This window comes from Tauraco erythrolophus, chromosome 16, assembly GCF_009769465.1.
Source record: "Tauraco erythrolophus isolate bTauEry1 chromosome 16, bTauEry1.pri, whole genome shotgun sequence".
Lineage (NCBI taxonomy): Eukaryota > Metazoa > Chordata > Aves > Musophagiformes > Musophagidae > Tauraco > Tauraco erythrolophus.
The window spans coordinates 9,993,339-10,007,693 of record NC_141480.1 but is presented as its reverse complement, the minus strand read 5'-3'; the positions used below and the strand labels follow the sequence as shown (position 1 = coordinate 10,007,693).

The following is a 14,355-nucleotide window of genomic DNA, read 5'->3' as shown; positions in this document are numbered from 1 at the left end:
GCTATGTACATAAGGCCAAGTGTAAATACTTGAATGCACTTAATACAGAATTAAAAAAACGGTCTTTACACAACACGGCACGGGGCGCGGGGCTGCCCGGCCCCACACGCAGACAGCACGATGGCACCGCACGCACGACGCACACCCACTGCCCCGCCTGCCACGGGGCTCTGGGACCCCCGAGGCTGGGCTGCAGCACTGGGGAGGGGCCCGCCTGCGGTGGGGCACGGGCATCCCTCTCTCGCCAGGGGACCGGGCAACCCTCCCCATGGGCTGTGGGGCAGCGGGGGCCCTGGGGCCGGCCGGGGCCCCCCCTCCTTGCTCCATGGCGACAGTCCCCTGGGAGCAGGGTGGGGCCTCCCCCCCACTGCGCTCAGCACTCGGCCTCGGAGACGGCGAAGAGGGCACCGTCCTGCTTGCCCACCTCGGCCACGGCGGCAGCCAGCTGCGAGAGGTTGCCGTTGGGGAAGTGCCGCGCTTCCCACAGGTTGAGGATCATGGCCGTGGGGCTGGGCTTCGAGGCGAAGAAGCTGAGATGGCTGCGGGGGGGGACATGGAGGGACCATGTCAAGGCACAGGGATGGCTCCACACCCCAAGACCAGCCACATGCTGGCCTCACCTTGGGCACCATCCCACTCCCTGGGTCCCACAGCATTCCGGCATCCATCCATAGGTGCAGGATGAGCCCCCCCCTCCTCATGCACTATGCCACCCCATCCTGTCCTCAGCACTGTCCCCATCCCGGGCCACCTGTCAAGGTTGAGTTTCTGGGCCAGCGTCCTCCAGTCGGCTCCCCGGGTGCCCGGTGGGTCCAGGCTGCTGATGATCTTCTGGCGGATGAGGAAGGGGATCTTGAAGGCACTGGGGCCCACCAGGGCCGGGGCGCCCACCTCGCTGTCAGGGACCAGCCAGTCCGAAAACCTCGTGTCCTAGGGGAGAGCACCAGAGGGGGTGATGTGAGCCCATTCCGGGGTCACCCCCAGGATCCCCCACAGCCCTGCCCTCACCTTGGCGATGTTGAAATTGACAGTGAAGCTCTGCCCATCACCCTCCACCTGCCAGACCCAGATCTTGCATGCCAGCTCACAGGTGCTGGGGCTCAGGCGCTCCAGGGTGAAGGTGCAGTGCAGGAAGGGCTGCAGCCCGCTCCAGATGTGGTAGAAGGGGATCTCCTTCGGCGGGGTGGCAGCGAGGTGTCAGTGTGGCAGGAACACCCCCCCAGTCCCTGTCCCCACCCACCGGCCAGGGTCCTTACTTGGTAGCTGGCGAGGAGCTTGCTCTTCCAGAGGGAGCTGGGCATGTCATGGATGGAGAGGCGCAGGTTGTGGTAGCTGTCCTTGAAGTGCAGCACCCGGGGGGATCCGATCAGCTGCCCCCCCAGCTGCTTCTCCAGCTGGATCACCTCCTGCCGGCACAGGCAGCGGTCGGGCAGGAGATGTTGCACCCCGAGAGCCCAGCCTGGCCCTCGCCCGCGGGGTGATGCACGGGGACCCCCCAGTACCTTGAGGACATCCTGGGTGTCGCTGAGGCAGTAGACGCGGATGTTGTACTCGAGCGACGGGCAGGCGGCCGGCGCAAACAGGACCAGCTTGAGGCGCTTGGAGGCCGCCATGCTGAGGGACTCCCCGACCAGGGCAAAGCGTCCCAGCTGCTCCGTGAAGACGTAGCAAGCCTGCGCTTCCAGCTGGCAGTAGTACAGCTCCGTGCACGGCTCGGCGCCCAGCTGCAGCACGTCCTGCGGCACCCAGGCAGACATGCACCCTGGGCACGGGCATCCCTCCCAACCCCAACCCCCTCGAGCCCCCCCTGGCAGGCACTCACCTCCCACGTGCCCTCGCACGACTGCTTCTTCAGCCGGATGCTCCAATTCTCAGCACTGGCCTCCACGCAGTGACCCATGGCCAGGATGGCGGGACGGGTGAGGAGGACGCCGGGGGGGCCACAGCTGACGATTGGGCTCAGCAGTGTCTGGCAGCCAGCCAGGGGCAGCCTGGGACAGAGACGGGGGGGCAGCTGAGCGGGGCCAACCCCTCCTCGGCAGCTCTGTGCCCCAGCAGCCATGGCCACGGCACCTACCTCACCTCCTCCTGCTTGTGCAGGGTCAGGTAGACCTCGTAGATCTTCCCCCGTGGGATGGCATCAGGTGGGATAAGCAAGCTGATCCCTGGGTGGGGGGGGGTGCAGGTGGCAGGGGTGAGCCCTATGGGGACCCACCCACACCAGGTGATGCTCCGGCATCGTATCCCCTCCGGCATCGTATCCCCATCCCACAATACCTGTGTTGGGGATCATGAGCCGCCCTCCCAAGAAGTTGAAGGTTCCATAGGCCATGTTGGTGTTGCCACGGGGCAGGGAGCGAAAGTAGCTCTGGGTGGAGAGCCGGGCCACGAAGTCAGCACCCTCGGCGGCGGGCGAGCTGTGGTGCAGCGTGTGCCTCCCAGCACCCAGCGGGCTCAGCAGGTGCCCGTTGGGCACCTGGAGCTTGGCAGGGCCGTCCTGGCGTGGGCAGAGCGAGCCCTGGTAGGTCATGGTGGCAGTGCTGAGGTCGGGCTGGATGGTGAGCAGGCTGGGGTTGTCTGCGGCACAGAGCAGGAGGCCGTGGCACCGGGGCATGGCAGGGATAGGGGGTCCCTGCCGGCAGCACAGCAGCACAGCCGGACCCAGGGCACATGGGGCACACAGCGCTTGCCTCATGGCGTAAGGATGCTATGGGGCATGGCCACCCCGGGAGTCCAAATGGCATCGAACCTCTGCCCCATGGCACAGACCCTCGAGGCAGTCACCCCTGGGGTCCCCGAAGCACACACCACCAACCCAGGGCACGGGCCCTATAGGGACCAGGGAGTCGATAGAATACGGAGCCCCTACCCACAGCCAGGGACCCTATGGGGCAGAAAGCACTGACCCCATAGCCAGGGACCCTCTAAGATACAGCATCCTTGTCCCTAGGTCAGGGATCTCATATGGCACAGAGCCCCCACTCAAGACCAGGGAATCCACAGGGCACACAGCCCCTACCCATGGTCCCCCCAGGGGCATGGCTGTCCCAGGTCCCAAGGGACACTGTGTCCCAGCACAGCTGTGCAGCCCCATCCCCGCAGCCCTCACTCACCGGCCTTGCTGGGCTTGATGCTGACAGGCTGGAAGCCGGCAGTGAGGATGGAGGAGTCGGCCACGTCGGCGTCCAGGCCCCCCTTCTTGCGGCAGTACACCAGCACCCCCACCAGCAGCAGCAGCACCAGGCACACGGCCACGGCCACCAGCCCCACGTACAGCGCCACATCCTCCGCAACGGGGGCGGCTGCATGGGGCAGGGCATCAGCACCCATGGGCATCCCCCGCGCAACCATCCCAGGGGGTGTCCCCACTGCGCTCACCATGGCTGCAGAGCTCAGAGGTGCAGTTGCGGGTGTCCAACTCGGGGCCGCGGCACTCCCGGCCCCCGTTGCGTGGTGCTGGCTCTGAGCACTCCCGACTCCGCCAGTGGGTGCATTCGGCCCCGCACACCGACCACTTGCTCCACTCCGACCAGGCGCCGTCCACTGCAGGCACAGCTGGGGGTCAGCGCCCCACTGCCAGCCCCCTCCCCTGCCCCGGGGCCGGCAGAGACAGACACACTGGGGGGTGGGAGGACGAGACACCAGGGGGGCCAGGGATGGTGATGGGTGCAGCAGGGAGTGCAGCATCGGCACGGTGGTGGCGGCGGCGATGCCCCAGGCAGGGCGGGTACCTGGGCAGAGGGTGGTGCAGGCGGTTTTCTGCACATTTTGGCCCTCACAGAAAGCCCCCCCGTTGAGGGGTGTGGGGTTGGTGCAGGTCCGGCTCCGCTTCTGCCAGCCCCGTCCACAGCTGGTGCTGCAGCCCGACCACTGCGTCCACGTCGACCAGCCGCCGTTCACTGGGTGGAGAGGGACCCATCAGCGCCTCGCTGAGACAGGGGACGTGTGGAGGGACAGAACGGGGACAGTGACACTGGGGCGGCACGGCAGGGACAGGCACGGTGGGGCCATACCATAGACGGTGATGGCGGCAGAGGCGCTACGGCGACGGGCCACGATGTTTTTGGCCACGCAGGTGTAGTTGGCGGTGTCAGCCAGGCGGGCCTGCCGCAGCACCAGGCTGTGCTCCGGCGTCACGTAGACGTTGGCGTCCAGCGCCGGGTCCACCAGCTCCTCGTTGCGCAGCCACTCCACCTGCGGGGCACGGGGATGTCACTGGGTGCCCAGCTGGGCCACCTCCTCGGGGAGCACCCACAGGCAAAGGGCACCCCCAGCTGAATCCTGACCTGCCGGACTGCGGGGGCTCACCTCGGCGGGGGGGATGCCCTCGGGAGGGCGGCATGGCAGCACGATGCCCTGCTCGATGGAGACCTCCCTGGCTGTCGGCTCCTGCTCGAAGTTCTTGCGCAGATCTGGGGAGGCGCAGGGGTGACAGGGGGCCCGGGGGTAGCGCCTCGCACCCCGTCTGGGCACCCGCAGACACTCACAGGCGATGCGCACGAAGGCTTTCTGGCTCTTGGTGGTGCCGGAGGAGCTCCAGGCCACGCACTGGCACCAGTACTCCTCCAGCCCAAAGATCTTCTCCACTTGCTGGCGGGTCACTTCGATGTGCACCTCCATCACCGGCAGCCCTGCCACCGGCGGGCAGCAGGTCAGCACCGGCATGCTGGGAGCAGTCCCCGCAGCCCCAGCCCCATGCAACCCCCTGTCAAGAGAAGCACATGTGGCTCCCCGTGACCAGGGCCTGTGCCATCCCTCACGATGGCGCTCACCAGTGCCGTGGTCGGTGCTGTGCTGCGTGATGTGGTCGCCCTGGTGCACCCACTCGCCGTTGCACTTGAAGTAGATCTGGGTGGCGGGGGTGGCACGGCAGGCCAGGCTCACCGCCTTGTTCTTCACGATGTAGACGTCCTCCGGCTCCAGCTGGAAATGTGGCAGCAGGTCCGGGGATGCACCAGACACCGGGTTGGCCACGGTTGCGCTTTGCTGAGCACCTGTGGGGAGATAGGGGCTCGGCCACCGCCAGCATGCCCAGGCTGGGCAATCCACCCAGCCCAGTGTGGCTCTGTGCCAGTGGCCACTTGCCTCACCACCATCCCCCCAGCCAGCGCCGCGGCAGCCCCCTCCCAGTCCTGTATCCATCAGGGAGAGCAGCCACGCGATGGCTGCGCCCGCTGAACCCGTTCCGATCCCTCATGTCCGCACTTAGCGCTAATGAAAAGGAAATGTAGTGTGACCAACAAGGGCCATCGCTCACGCCTCCTGGGGCACCCGCTGCTTCTCCTCCCCAGCATGCTGCAAGGCACCGGCCAGGGGCTGCATCCTGCCCCGCCGTGCCCTGGGGTGGCACAGGGATGAAGGGCAAGTGGTGCAGTACGTGCTCCATGCCCTGGAGACATGGCAGGGTGGCACAGCGGTGCACCCCGTCCTGTGCCACTGGCACCTGCCTGGGAGTGGGCACTGGCAGCTGGTTGTCCCCAGGGTGGCTCAGGGCTGCACACGCATTCCTCAGGGGATGGGGCATCCTCCAGCTTTGCTTGGGAGCTGTGGGCACCATGCATCAGGGCAGGGTCCTCGTGGGGACAGCAGCGCTGGGGACATGGCATGTGGTATGGTCCTGCAGTGTCCACATCCCCCAGCCCGGACATGGCCAGGTGCCCTCGCTCCCCACACCCCGCCAGCACCCGCTGTGGAAAGAGTTAATAAACCAGGGCCCTAAATAAGCATTTGATTAACAAACGATAAAATAGCGATTGTGTCACTGAATGAAGCTGTAATTGCTGCTGCTAATTGGCTGGTTAGGATTTAATAAGCAATTAAATGGGATGGAATGCGCAGTAATTAAGTGCCTTCCTTTGGCAACCACCCGCAGCCCCCCACACACCCGCGGGACCCCCACTGCCTGTGCCCACCCTGCCTAGCACTGCTGCCTGGGCGATGGGAATGCAGGGGGCACGGGGATGCCCCAGGCCCCCACTGAGTCTCCCAGGGGGGGCTCTGGGCCCTGCTGCTCCGTTCCCCCAACTGGATCAGGCCGGAGAGTGGGCACCGAGCGAGCCCGCGGCCATGCCCGCTGGGACAGGCAAGGTGCGGCAGCTAATTTACGCGGGCAAGATAAACGGCCACCATAACGCGCCGGTTATTACCCCATCAGCACTTTTACAATGTCGCTGGCAATTAATTTAATTAAAACCCCTGTCGGGGATATACAGGCGTTTCATATTTCACTGGTTTAACGACCCCCCCCAGCCGCAGTCCGGGCCCGGCCCGGGGGGTCACGGTGCGGACAGGCGCTGCGGTCCCGGCACAATGCCGTCCCCAGTGTGGGATGCGGCACAGCTCCCCGCAGCACCCACGGCTGGCAATCCTGGGTGGGGCTCCGTGCTGCACCGGCCAGGAGGGTTAGGTGGGCAGAAAGGTAACCCAATGTATTTGTTAAATATCAGGTTTGCCACTGCCCAGCACCACTGCTGCCCAGCACCACCGCTGCCTCCCGCCCCGGCGGCTGCGGCGGGCACGGCAGGTGAGCGGTACTGCGGGGACTGGCCTTTTAATCACATGTGAAATGAGCACAGTGCCACCGAGCTGTGTGTGTATCCATCACGGCCGCATGGAGGGGAGCAGGGAGCCAGGGGGGAAGGCACGATGGGCACGGAGCACCCTCCAGCTGCCCACCCAACCAGGCTGTCGGGTGCCTTGTGGGCAGGGTGGGACCATGGGCAGTGAATGAAGCTGGAGACACACAGTGAGAACCAGGGGGCTGCTAGGCACACTGCAGAGCCCCTGGGTGGGATGCTGTCCTGCTGCTTGGCACCACGCTGGGAACTGGCAGGGCTCTGCACTGCATTATGGTCATGGACGATGCCATGTGGCATGGCCAGGAGGCCGGAGCTAGCCTGGAGCCCCTGTGAGGGAGTGGAGGGGCTGCGGTGTGGGTACCCCATGCACCGTGGGCACTGCATACACAAAGGGCACCTGATGTACCATGAGCACCCCCCAGCCGTCCAACACACCACGAGTAACCCACACGCCCTGGCTATCCCAAACACCACGGGTATCTCACACACCGTGGGTGCCCTATGTCCTGTGGGCACCCCATGCACCATGGGCACCCTCCCCCTGCAGACACCCCCATGCACCGTAGGCCCCCCACATGCCACAGACACCCCGCACAGCGTTAGCAACCCCAGCCCGTGGGCACGGGTGTAGCGTGGGCTCCCCGTGGGCAGCGGCCCCCTACGCGGCGCCGTGCCGGCTAACGCACCGCATCGGCCTCGTCGCTCACCTGCCGCTGCGTTGCCATGGAAACAGGCGAGATGCTTATGTCACCTTGGCAAAGGGAACGGGGAACTTCGGCAGGGATGGGGGACGGGGACCAGGGGGATGGTGGGGTGCAGGATCCCACTTGCCCCCGGGACCCCCTTCCACCGTGGCAGGGGGCACAGCCCCGGCTGGCCCCTCTCTTGGCAGCCCAAGGGGTAACTGGGAGTGCAGTTCGCTACAGCGCTGATAAATCACGGCCAGTAAAGCCAGTGCATTAAGCAGGGCTTTATTATCAATTATCCCCCGCCCACGTGGGCTAACGAGCGCACTGGCAGGCCTGGCAAAGGGGCAGGGGTTGGGGGCTGGGCCAGGGAGCAGGGCTGCGGCACCCACCTCGGGGTGCAGAGGGGATGGGGGGACTCCGCTACAGGCTCTGAGCACCCACCTTCATCCCAGGGCTGTGGGACCCCCAGCCACTGCTGGCTCCCTCCCCTTGCACAGAGCTCCCCTGTTCCCTGTGCCCCCAGTCACTGTCCCCTCAGGTGCCCACACAGCCCCTCACCGTAGCGCCTGGGCCCTCCAGCATCAGAAACACCAGGTGTACTAGTGTTACTGGGCAGGGAGAGACTGCAGGGAGCTCCATTGCCCAGCATGGGAGAGGGGGGCAAGGCCAGGACCCACCACATGCCAGCGGGTGCCCCTCAGCCAGGTCCCTCTGGTTCTCAAGTGGCTGATCCAGTCCCTGGTGCCAGTGCCACCCTCCCCGGCGGTGCCGGGAGCAGCACACCGGGCGCTTCGGTGCCTGCCATGGGGAGATACTGGGAAGGTCAGTGTGTTCTTGGTGAGGAGAGGCCGCCGGCTGGCTGTCGCAGCACCAGCCCCGGCACCGGCACCCTAGTGGGTGCCCACTCAGCAGAGCTGCCCCCGGGAAGGGCAGATCCGCCCTGAACGCCGCTGCCCAGTGAGGCCCAGCACATCAGCCGTCCTCAGCAGGGTACTGAGCCGTCCCTGGCAGCCCTGCCCCAGCCTCCCTCTCCTCTGCCCCCAGACCCTGCCTGCACCCCTGCCTGATATCTGCCACCCTGGGCGTCCTTGTAGTGGGGTGGGGACCTCGACACCAGCATCTGCCTCCGCCACTGTGCCTCCTGCCCCCTCCGAGGACCTCCCCGCATCCCTGCAGGCTTTGCAGCCGGCAGATTCAATCCCAGCTGGCACCTCATCCATCGTGCCTGTGCCAGGCCTGGCACGCCATTAAACATGAAAGATTTCCTCGCACTTCACCGGGTGCTCGGCCTGAGCCCGGGCAGCAGGTAATTAAAGCAATAATCACTGCTGATTGCACTGGCCTAAACGAGGGAAGGGTGGGTGTCAGGGGGAGGGCAGAGGATGCCCAGCTGTGCCAAGGAGCTGGGGGTGCCAGCCCTGCCTGCCACCCTGTACACAGAGGTCCCCGCCACCGGCACTTTGCTCTATGCAGGGCGCAGAGGAGGGGAGCTGGCACGACTCACCGTCATCAGAACGTTTGTCTGAGGCTTTGAGCCGGGCACCATCCTGCCAGGAGAGGCTGGCTTTGAGCTGCGATGAGCCGGTGCTGCCCCGGGAGACGCAGAGCCAGGGGCCGTGGCACTGCCCGGCACTGCCCAGCTGCCCGAGGCTGCTCCAACGCTCCCCCTGCACCCACCGTCCCACCTCATGCAGCCCTCACGGTGATGCCAGGCAGGTGCTGGTGCCAGCCCTGGCCAGGCAGGGAGCCAGCAGGGTCGGATGCCGGCGCCGGGCAGCACGGCCCAGTCCCGGCCAGTCTGGCAGGTGGCGAGCACTGGGGATGATGTGACGACAGGCACAGAGTGCTGCCGCATCCCCCGTGCTTCAACGGGCACAGTGTCTCCGGGGGTGCCCGTGCCTGCCCCAGGATCGTGGCCCCAATTTCCTGGCGCGTCTCCATGACCCGGCTTCCCACAGGCGTGTGCACCGCGTGTGTCAACCCTACGGCCACGGGAGAGGCTGGGTGGGGGCGGCGGGGGCCGGAGGGTGCCCGTCTCCCAGGGAGCGCGTGGCAGCGTCTGGGCGCTGATTAAGCGAGCCTCGTTATGAATGAATTAGTCAGGCGGGTTTGCATGACAATGGAGCTGCTTAATTACGGATTTGAGCTGATAACGCTCTCCCCATTACATGCAATTAGCATGTGCCAGGGTGGGCAGGACTCCCGGCGGGCTGCGCCCTCGCCCCTACCCCCCCGCGCCTGCCGAGGGGCTGCGCGGCCCCAGCCATGTCCGAGCCCGGCCCACGCTGCCCTGTGCCCGGGGTGTGGGGACAGCGATGCCGGCAAAGGCAGCCGAGGCTGGCAGCCTCTCCCCAGGGGCCACCTCTGCCTGCCTGGCGGCCTCTGGCCCTGGCACCCGGTGCTGGGAACCCTTTTCCCAGGCACCCACGGAGCTCGTCTCCTCTTGGCCCCATGGCACGCACAGAGCCCTGTTCCCCACCAACCCCGAGCGCCTGCTGAGCCCCACAGCCCCCCCTTGACCCAGCCTGCCCACGGGACCCATGCCAAGCCGCGTCAGCCCCAGTCAGCAACGACCAGAGCACTGCATGGGGAGAGGGTCCCATCCTGGCCCCGGCTCAGTGGGGGACGGGGGACTCCCCCAGCCCAGCCTGGCACTGGGATGATGGGGGGGGACAGGACTGGCCCAACCCCACGTGCCAGGGCTGTCGCTGGGGTCCCGAGCCCAGGGAGCCAAGTGGCTTTCCTGGCTCTCCTTTAACTGACAGTGAAGAGCAAACACTCCTGCAGAGCCCTGGCCCCGCCGGGAGGAGTGTCAAGGTCACCCCCAGCCCCATGTCCCCGCCAGAGCTGGGAGGGGAGAGGAGTAGGGGGCCAGGAAGGCCCCTCTGGCCATGCAAAGGTCCTGGGTGCCAGGGTCCAGGCCCACCGCCTCGCCCACTCACAGGTAGCACGTGGTGGTAAGGGCAGCCCCAGCACCCCACAACTCTGTGGCAGAAGGGCTCGCTGGAAGGGGCTGAGACCCGAGACCCCCATCCTGCAGGCAGGAGCACTGGGCAGGGCAGGGGCCAGGGTGAGCTGTGATCTGCCTGACACCTACCTGAGAGCAGCACTCAAACAGTGGGCAGGCAGCAGGGCCAAGGGGTACTGGGCAACTGGGTCTGACTGAATGAGGACAGGGCCCAAGTGTACCCAGTCTGGAGCAAGCCCATGCCAGCCTGCCCATAGGCAGACATGCGACACATGGAGCAGCAATGGTGCCGACAGCCAGAGCGGTGCTGGCACTGAGAGTGCACTGCTGGGTGCAGGGTAGGGCATGGCGGGACATACATTGTGCACAGTCCCCGTGCCATCATCGCTCAGACACCAGCACCAAACCCGGGGTGATCCTGGGTGCTGCTGGTCACCCAGGTGAGACAGGCACTCAGCCGCACCCATGGCTGTGAGGTGCCTGTGGCAGCTCCAGGGGTGCCCAGGCCCTGGCAGCACCGCCAGTGCCCCGGTCCCCTCCCGCAAGCACCTGCCAGGCTCTGCACGGTTTGATGTAGTGCCAGCCCTGTGTGGCACTGAGCCAGAACAAACAGCCCTGGGCGGGCTGCGTCTGCCACGCGCTCGCGCTGACAGCCAGCACGGCAGCTTCTCGGCTGCCCGACACGCGCCAGCCCTGCCTGCCGCCCCATCATCCTGCCTGCCCCACGGAGGCACCGTTGCCCAGTCAGGCATGGGTTGTGGGGCACTGATGGGATGCAGTGACCTGCAGTGCCAGGCTGTGGGGCACCAAGTTGTGGGGTGCAGTGGGGAGGGGCTGCCCACAGGAGCCTGAGGGTCCCCGCCAGCCGGTGAAGTCGGTGGCACAGTGAAGCTCATGCAGAGTGAAAGCAGGGCCTGTGGCCCTGACCAGAGGAGCTGGGGCAGAAGCCGGTGTGGGTCACACTCGCTGGGGAGAGTGGCAGCCTGGGGGCAGGGGATGCTCTGGGGCCTGGCATCATTTGCTGCAGATGCCAAAGGGAAGGGCTCATCACAGCATTGGGAAGGTCTCTGCCCCTGTGCCCTTGCCCACCCGTGAGTGCGGCAGTCAAGCTGGGCAGCCCCCGCTCCTCTGGTGCTTGCCCGACACTGCTGCCCACAGGTGAGCCGCAGCCTTCACTGCTGCTCTCACCCTTCCCCTCTGGGCACCGGCAGCAGAGCAGGCAGCCATGGCTGCAGGCAGGGACCCATTGCCTGGATACCTGGGTTGCCCTGTCCCCAGTCTGTGCCTCAGCACCCCTGGGGAAGGGGTGCCCTGACATGCCATGCCGTGTCGTGCCATGCCGTGCCATGCCAGGCTGGAGCACCACCCAGTGCGTAGAGGCCCAGCCCTAACACGTCTGTGCTGAGCAGCGGCCACGCAGGTGCCTGGACTGTCGCGTCGCGGCCGGCTGTGAGCTGCGTGCCAAGCGAGCGGTGGGGATGAGCTCCCGCACCGCGCTGCCCAAGCCACTGCTGGCACCACTGAGCTCCTTCACACCTCCTGCTGCAGAGCCGCTGTGGAGTGGCCTGGTGCACCCCCCTGTCCCACTGTCCCCCATCTCCGTCTGAGGGTCACCATGGCCCCACGGGTGCTGTGGGGACAGCAGTGCTCCATGCCCAGTTGGGGGTCAGTACCCACTGCACCCTCCATATGGGGTCTCCCGCACCCGAGGGGAGCTCACCCACCGTGCCACCCACCGCCCGACTCAACAGTGTCCCCTGCAGACGGGGCCATGCTGGGAGCACCGGATGTGGAGTCCCCGGCCGGGAAGGACGGGTGCGGGGAGCACGGGGGCTACAGCCCCGTCGGGTGCCCGCCGTGCCCGCCCGGCGCACCGAGGCCAGACTCGAGGACATTACCGGTGGCGGTAGGAGGGTCGGTGGGCTGGCCCCCCAGGCGCAGAGCGGGGGTGTTCCCCCCCCGGACCCCCTGCAGAGTGCACGTCCAGCCCCGCGCAGCTCCCCGCCCCCAGCCCGGTCCTTTGTCTGCAGTCGCCACTTCCAGGCTGCCGTGACACCTGCCAGTAGCCGCCAGCCCCAGGCACCCGCCGCCCGCCCGCCGCGCCCCCCCTCGGCCCTCCGGCTCGGCAGCCGGTGCCGCTCAGCCCGGTGGTCCGGTCCAGCCCGCTCCTCCACCCGCCGGGTCCTGCCCGGGGGGCGAAGCCGGGGGCAGCCGGGCTCTGGACCGTCCGCGTCTGCAGCAACACCCGAGGCAGCCCCGCATACCCTCCACGCCACGGCCACCCACGCGCACCCCCGCGGGGTGACAGCAACCCTCCGGGCTGTTCCCCTGTCCACAGTCCCCCGTGTCTCCGCCGGGAGACGGGGATGGCAGGGACCCAGTGCAGGGGGCAGGGATACCGTGCGTGGGGCAGGAAGCTCCTGCGCGGGGCAGGGACCCCATGCGCGGAGCAGGTCCGCTGCGGACACCCGTGCCCGGGGCTGGCTGGGCCCCCGGGTAGCGCAGCCGCGTCGGTGAGGCGGCGAGCGCCAGCTCCCCCAGTGCGGGCAGCGTCCGGGGGAGCATCGGCTGGGCACGCCTGTGCGGCCATGCGTGGGCATGGCGCGGGGGGCGGCAGTGCCTGTCGTGGGGCAGGGCGCACGCCCCCTGCCCGGGAGGGCACCCGACACCCCGCGGACCCCCCGGTACCCCACAGCCAAGAGTTGACACTCCGCACCGGGAACGGCCCCCGGTCGCCCCCCACGCCCCGTCCCCGGGAGGACACCTGGCGCCCCGCAGGACTGTCTGCCCGCCGCCGCTCCCCAGGTGACCTTGCCCAGCGCCCGGTGCTGGTGCCGGGTCCCCGCCGTTTCCCCCACCCGCCCCCCGCCCGGAGCCCGGTGCCCGGTGCCCGCGGGAGGAGCGCAGTGACTCACCGGCGGCGGCGAGGAGGGCAGCGGCGAGCAGGGCACCGAGCGGCCCCGGCGCGGCGGCGGCGGCGGCGGTGGCGGCAGCGGCGGGGGCCCGGCGGCGGCGCGGCCGCGCACCCATGGCGCGCCCCGCGGAGCGCTGCGCGGCGCGGCGCGGGGCGAGGGAGCAGGGCGGGCCGCGCTCCGCGGCGCCCTCAGCGGGCCATGGCGCCACCGGCCCCGCCACCGCCACCGGCCTGGCCCCGCCGCTGCTGCCGCCCGCCGCCGCGCCGCTCCGCTCCGCCCGGGCGCCGCCAATGCGGGGCGGCGAGCGCGGACGCGGACCCGCCCGCGGAAGGGACGGCGCAACAGCTGGGCGCGCCCCCGCCGCCGCCCCCCGCCACGCTCCGCACCTCCGGCACCGCACACCCCCCCCGCCCCGCACCCTCCCTTTGCAGCCCCCCCGGGCCCGGCGCTGACGGTCCGCACCCTTCCCCGAGCGCAGCAGCCCCCGGCGCGGTACCCCCGGTTTGCACCCCGCCGAGCACGGTGCACCCACCCAGCCCGGCATCGCCCCCCGGGACATCCTGCCCCGGCAAGGCACCCACCTGGCACAGCACCCACCCCACATGCCCCTCTGCCTCTCTGGACCAGGTAATGCCCGGGGGTCTCCCAGCCCACCCGGGCACCCCATGGGTGGTGGGAGGGACAGCCCCAGGAGACGAGGGTCCTGCCGGCACCCTGCCCTGCACCCTCCACCCGCCACGGCTCCGGCGGGTGAGCGCGGTGTCTTGTGCTGGGAAATGTCACAGGATGGGGCCACCGGCTTGGCGGGAAGGTGTGCCACCCGGGGGGGCCTCCCTCACCGCTGCACGTGGGGGTCTGGCCCCAAGGTCCCCCACACTCAGCCAGGCTGGGCTCTCCCAGGAGATTTGGCTCTGCCCTGGCTGCAGGATACGGCCCCTTCGCCCCCCGCGCAGTCCCTACACACAGGGGGTGGCACAGGCACCGGTGTCACCCAGCCAAGGTGCCCGGCCAGCAGCGCTGCCATCACCAGCAGGCGGATTGCACTGTAGGCAAGGGGCGAAGCGGGGTGAGGCTGCCTTGGGGTGCCCGAGGTGCTCCCCAAACCCCATGGGAGACAGAGCCTGCGCCAGCAGTGCCGAGTGGCCCCCCCCGTGCCCAGCGGCAGCGCCCGGGCAGGGCCAGGGCCAGGGCCGGGCAGCGGCTCC

The 14,355-nt window shown here is 68.2% G+C and overlaps 1 protein-coding gene across 1 annotated transcript; it reads right to left on the bottom strand.

The window, feature by feature from the left end:
- Window positions 1-373: 373 nt before the first annotated feature.
- On the bottom strand, window positions 374-13,265 carry UNC5A (unc-5 netrin receptor A). The gene is made up of 16 exons (XM_086621354.1): window positions 13,151-13,265; window positions 4,773-4,994; window positions 4,488-4,631; window positions 4,309-4,412; window positions 4,014-4,194; window positions 3,732-3,899; window positions 3,379-3,543; window positions 3,114-3,302; window positions 2,278-2,577; window positions 2,078-2,165; window positions 1,823-1,991; window positions 1,503-1,736; window positions 1,257-1,406; window positions 1,009-1,173; window positions 752-930; window positions 374-539 (listed from the first exon to the last, which is right to left on the bottom strand). Exons 1-16 carry the CDS (start codon window positions 13,263-13,265, stop codon window positions 374-376), a joined length of 2,739 nt encoding a protein of 912 aa, XP_086477480.1.
- Between the last annotated feature and the right edge of the window lie 1,090 nt (window positions 13,266-14,355).

What these genes read in the sequence shown, in the direction of transcription:
- UNC5A (XM_086621354.1), bottom strand. Translation starts at nt 13,265, where the DNA reads ATGGGTGCGCGGCCGCGCCGCCGCCGGGCCCCCGCCGCTGCCGCCACC. An exon ending in CTGCACCACCCTCTGCCCAG is followed by an intron (nt 3,544 to 3,731) that starts GTACCCGCCCTG and finishes CTGTGCCTGCAG; the next exon opens with TGGACGGCGCCTGGTCGGAG. An exon ending in CGTGCGAGGGCACGTGGGAG is followed by an intron (nt 1,737 to 1,822) that starts GTGAGTGCCTGC and finishes TGGGTGCCGCAG; the next exon opens with GACGTGCTGCAGCTGGGCGC.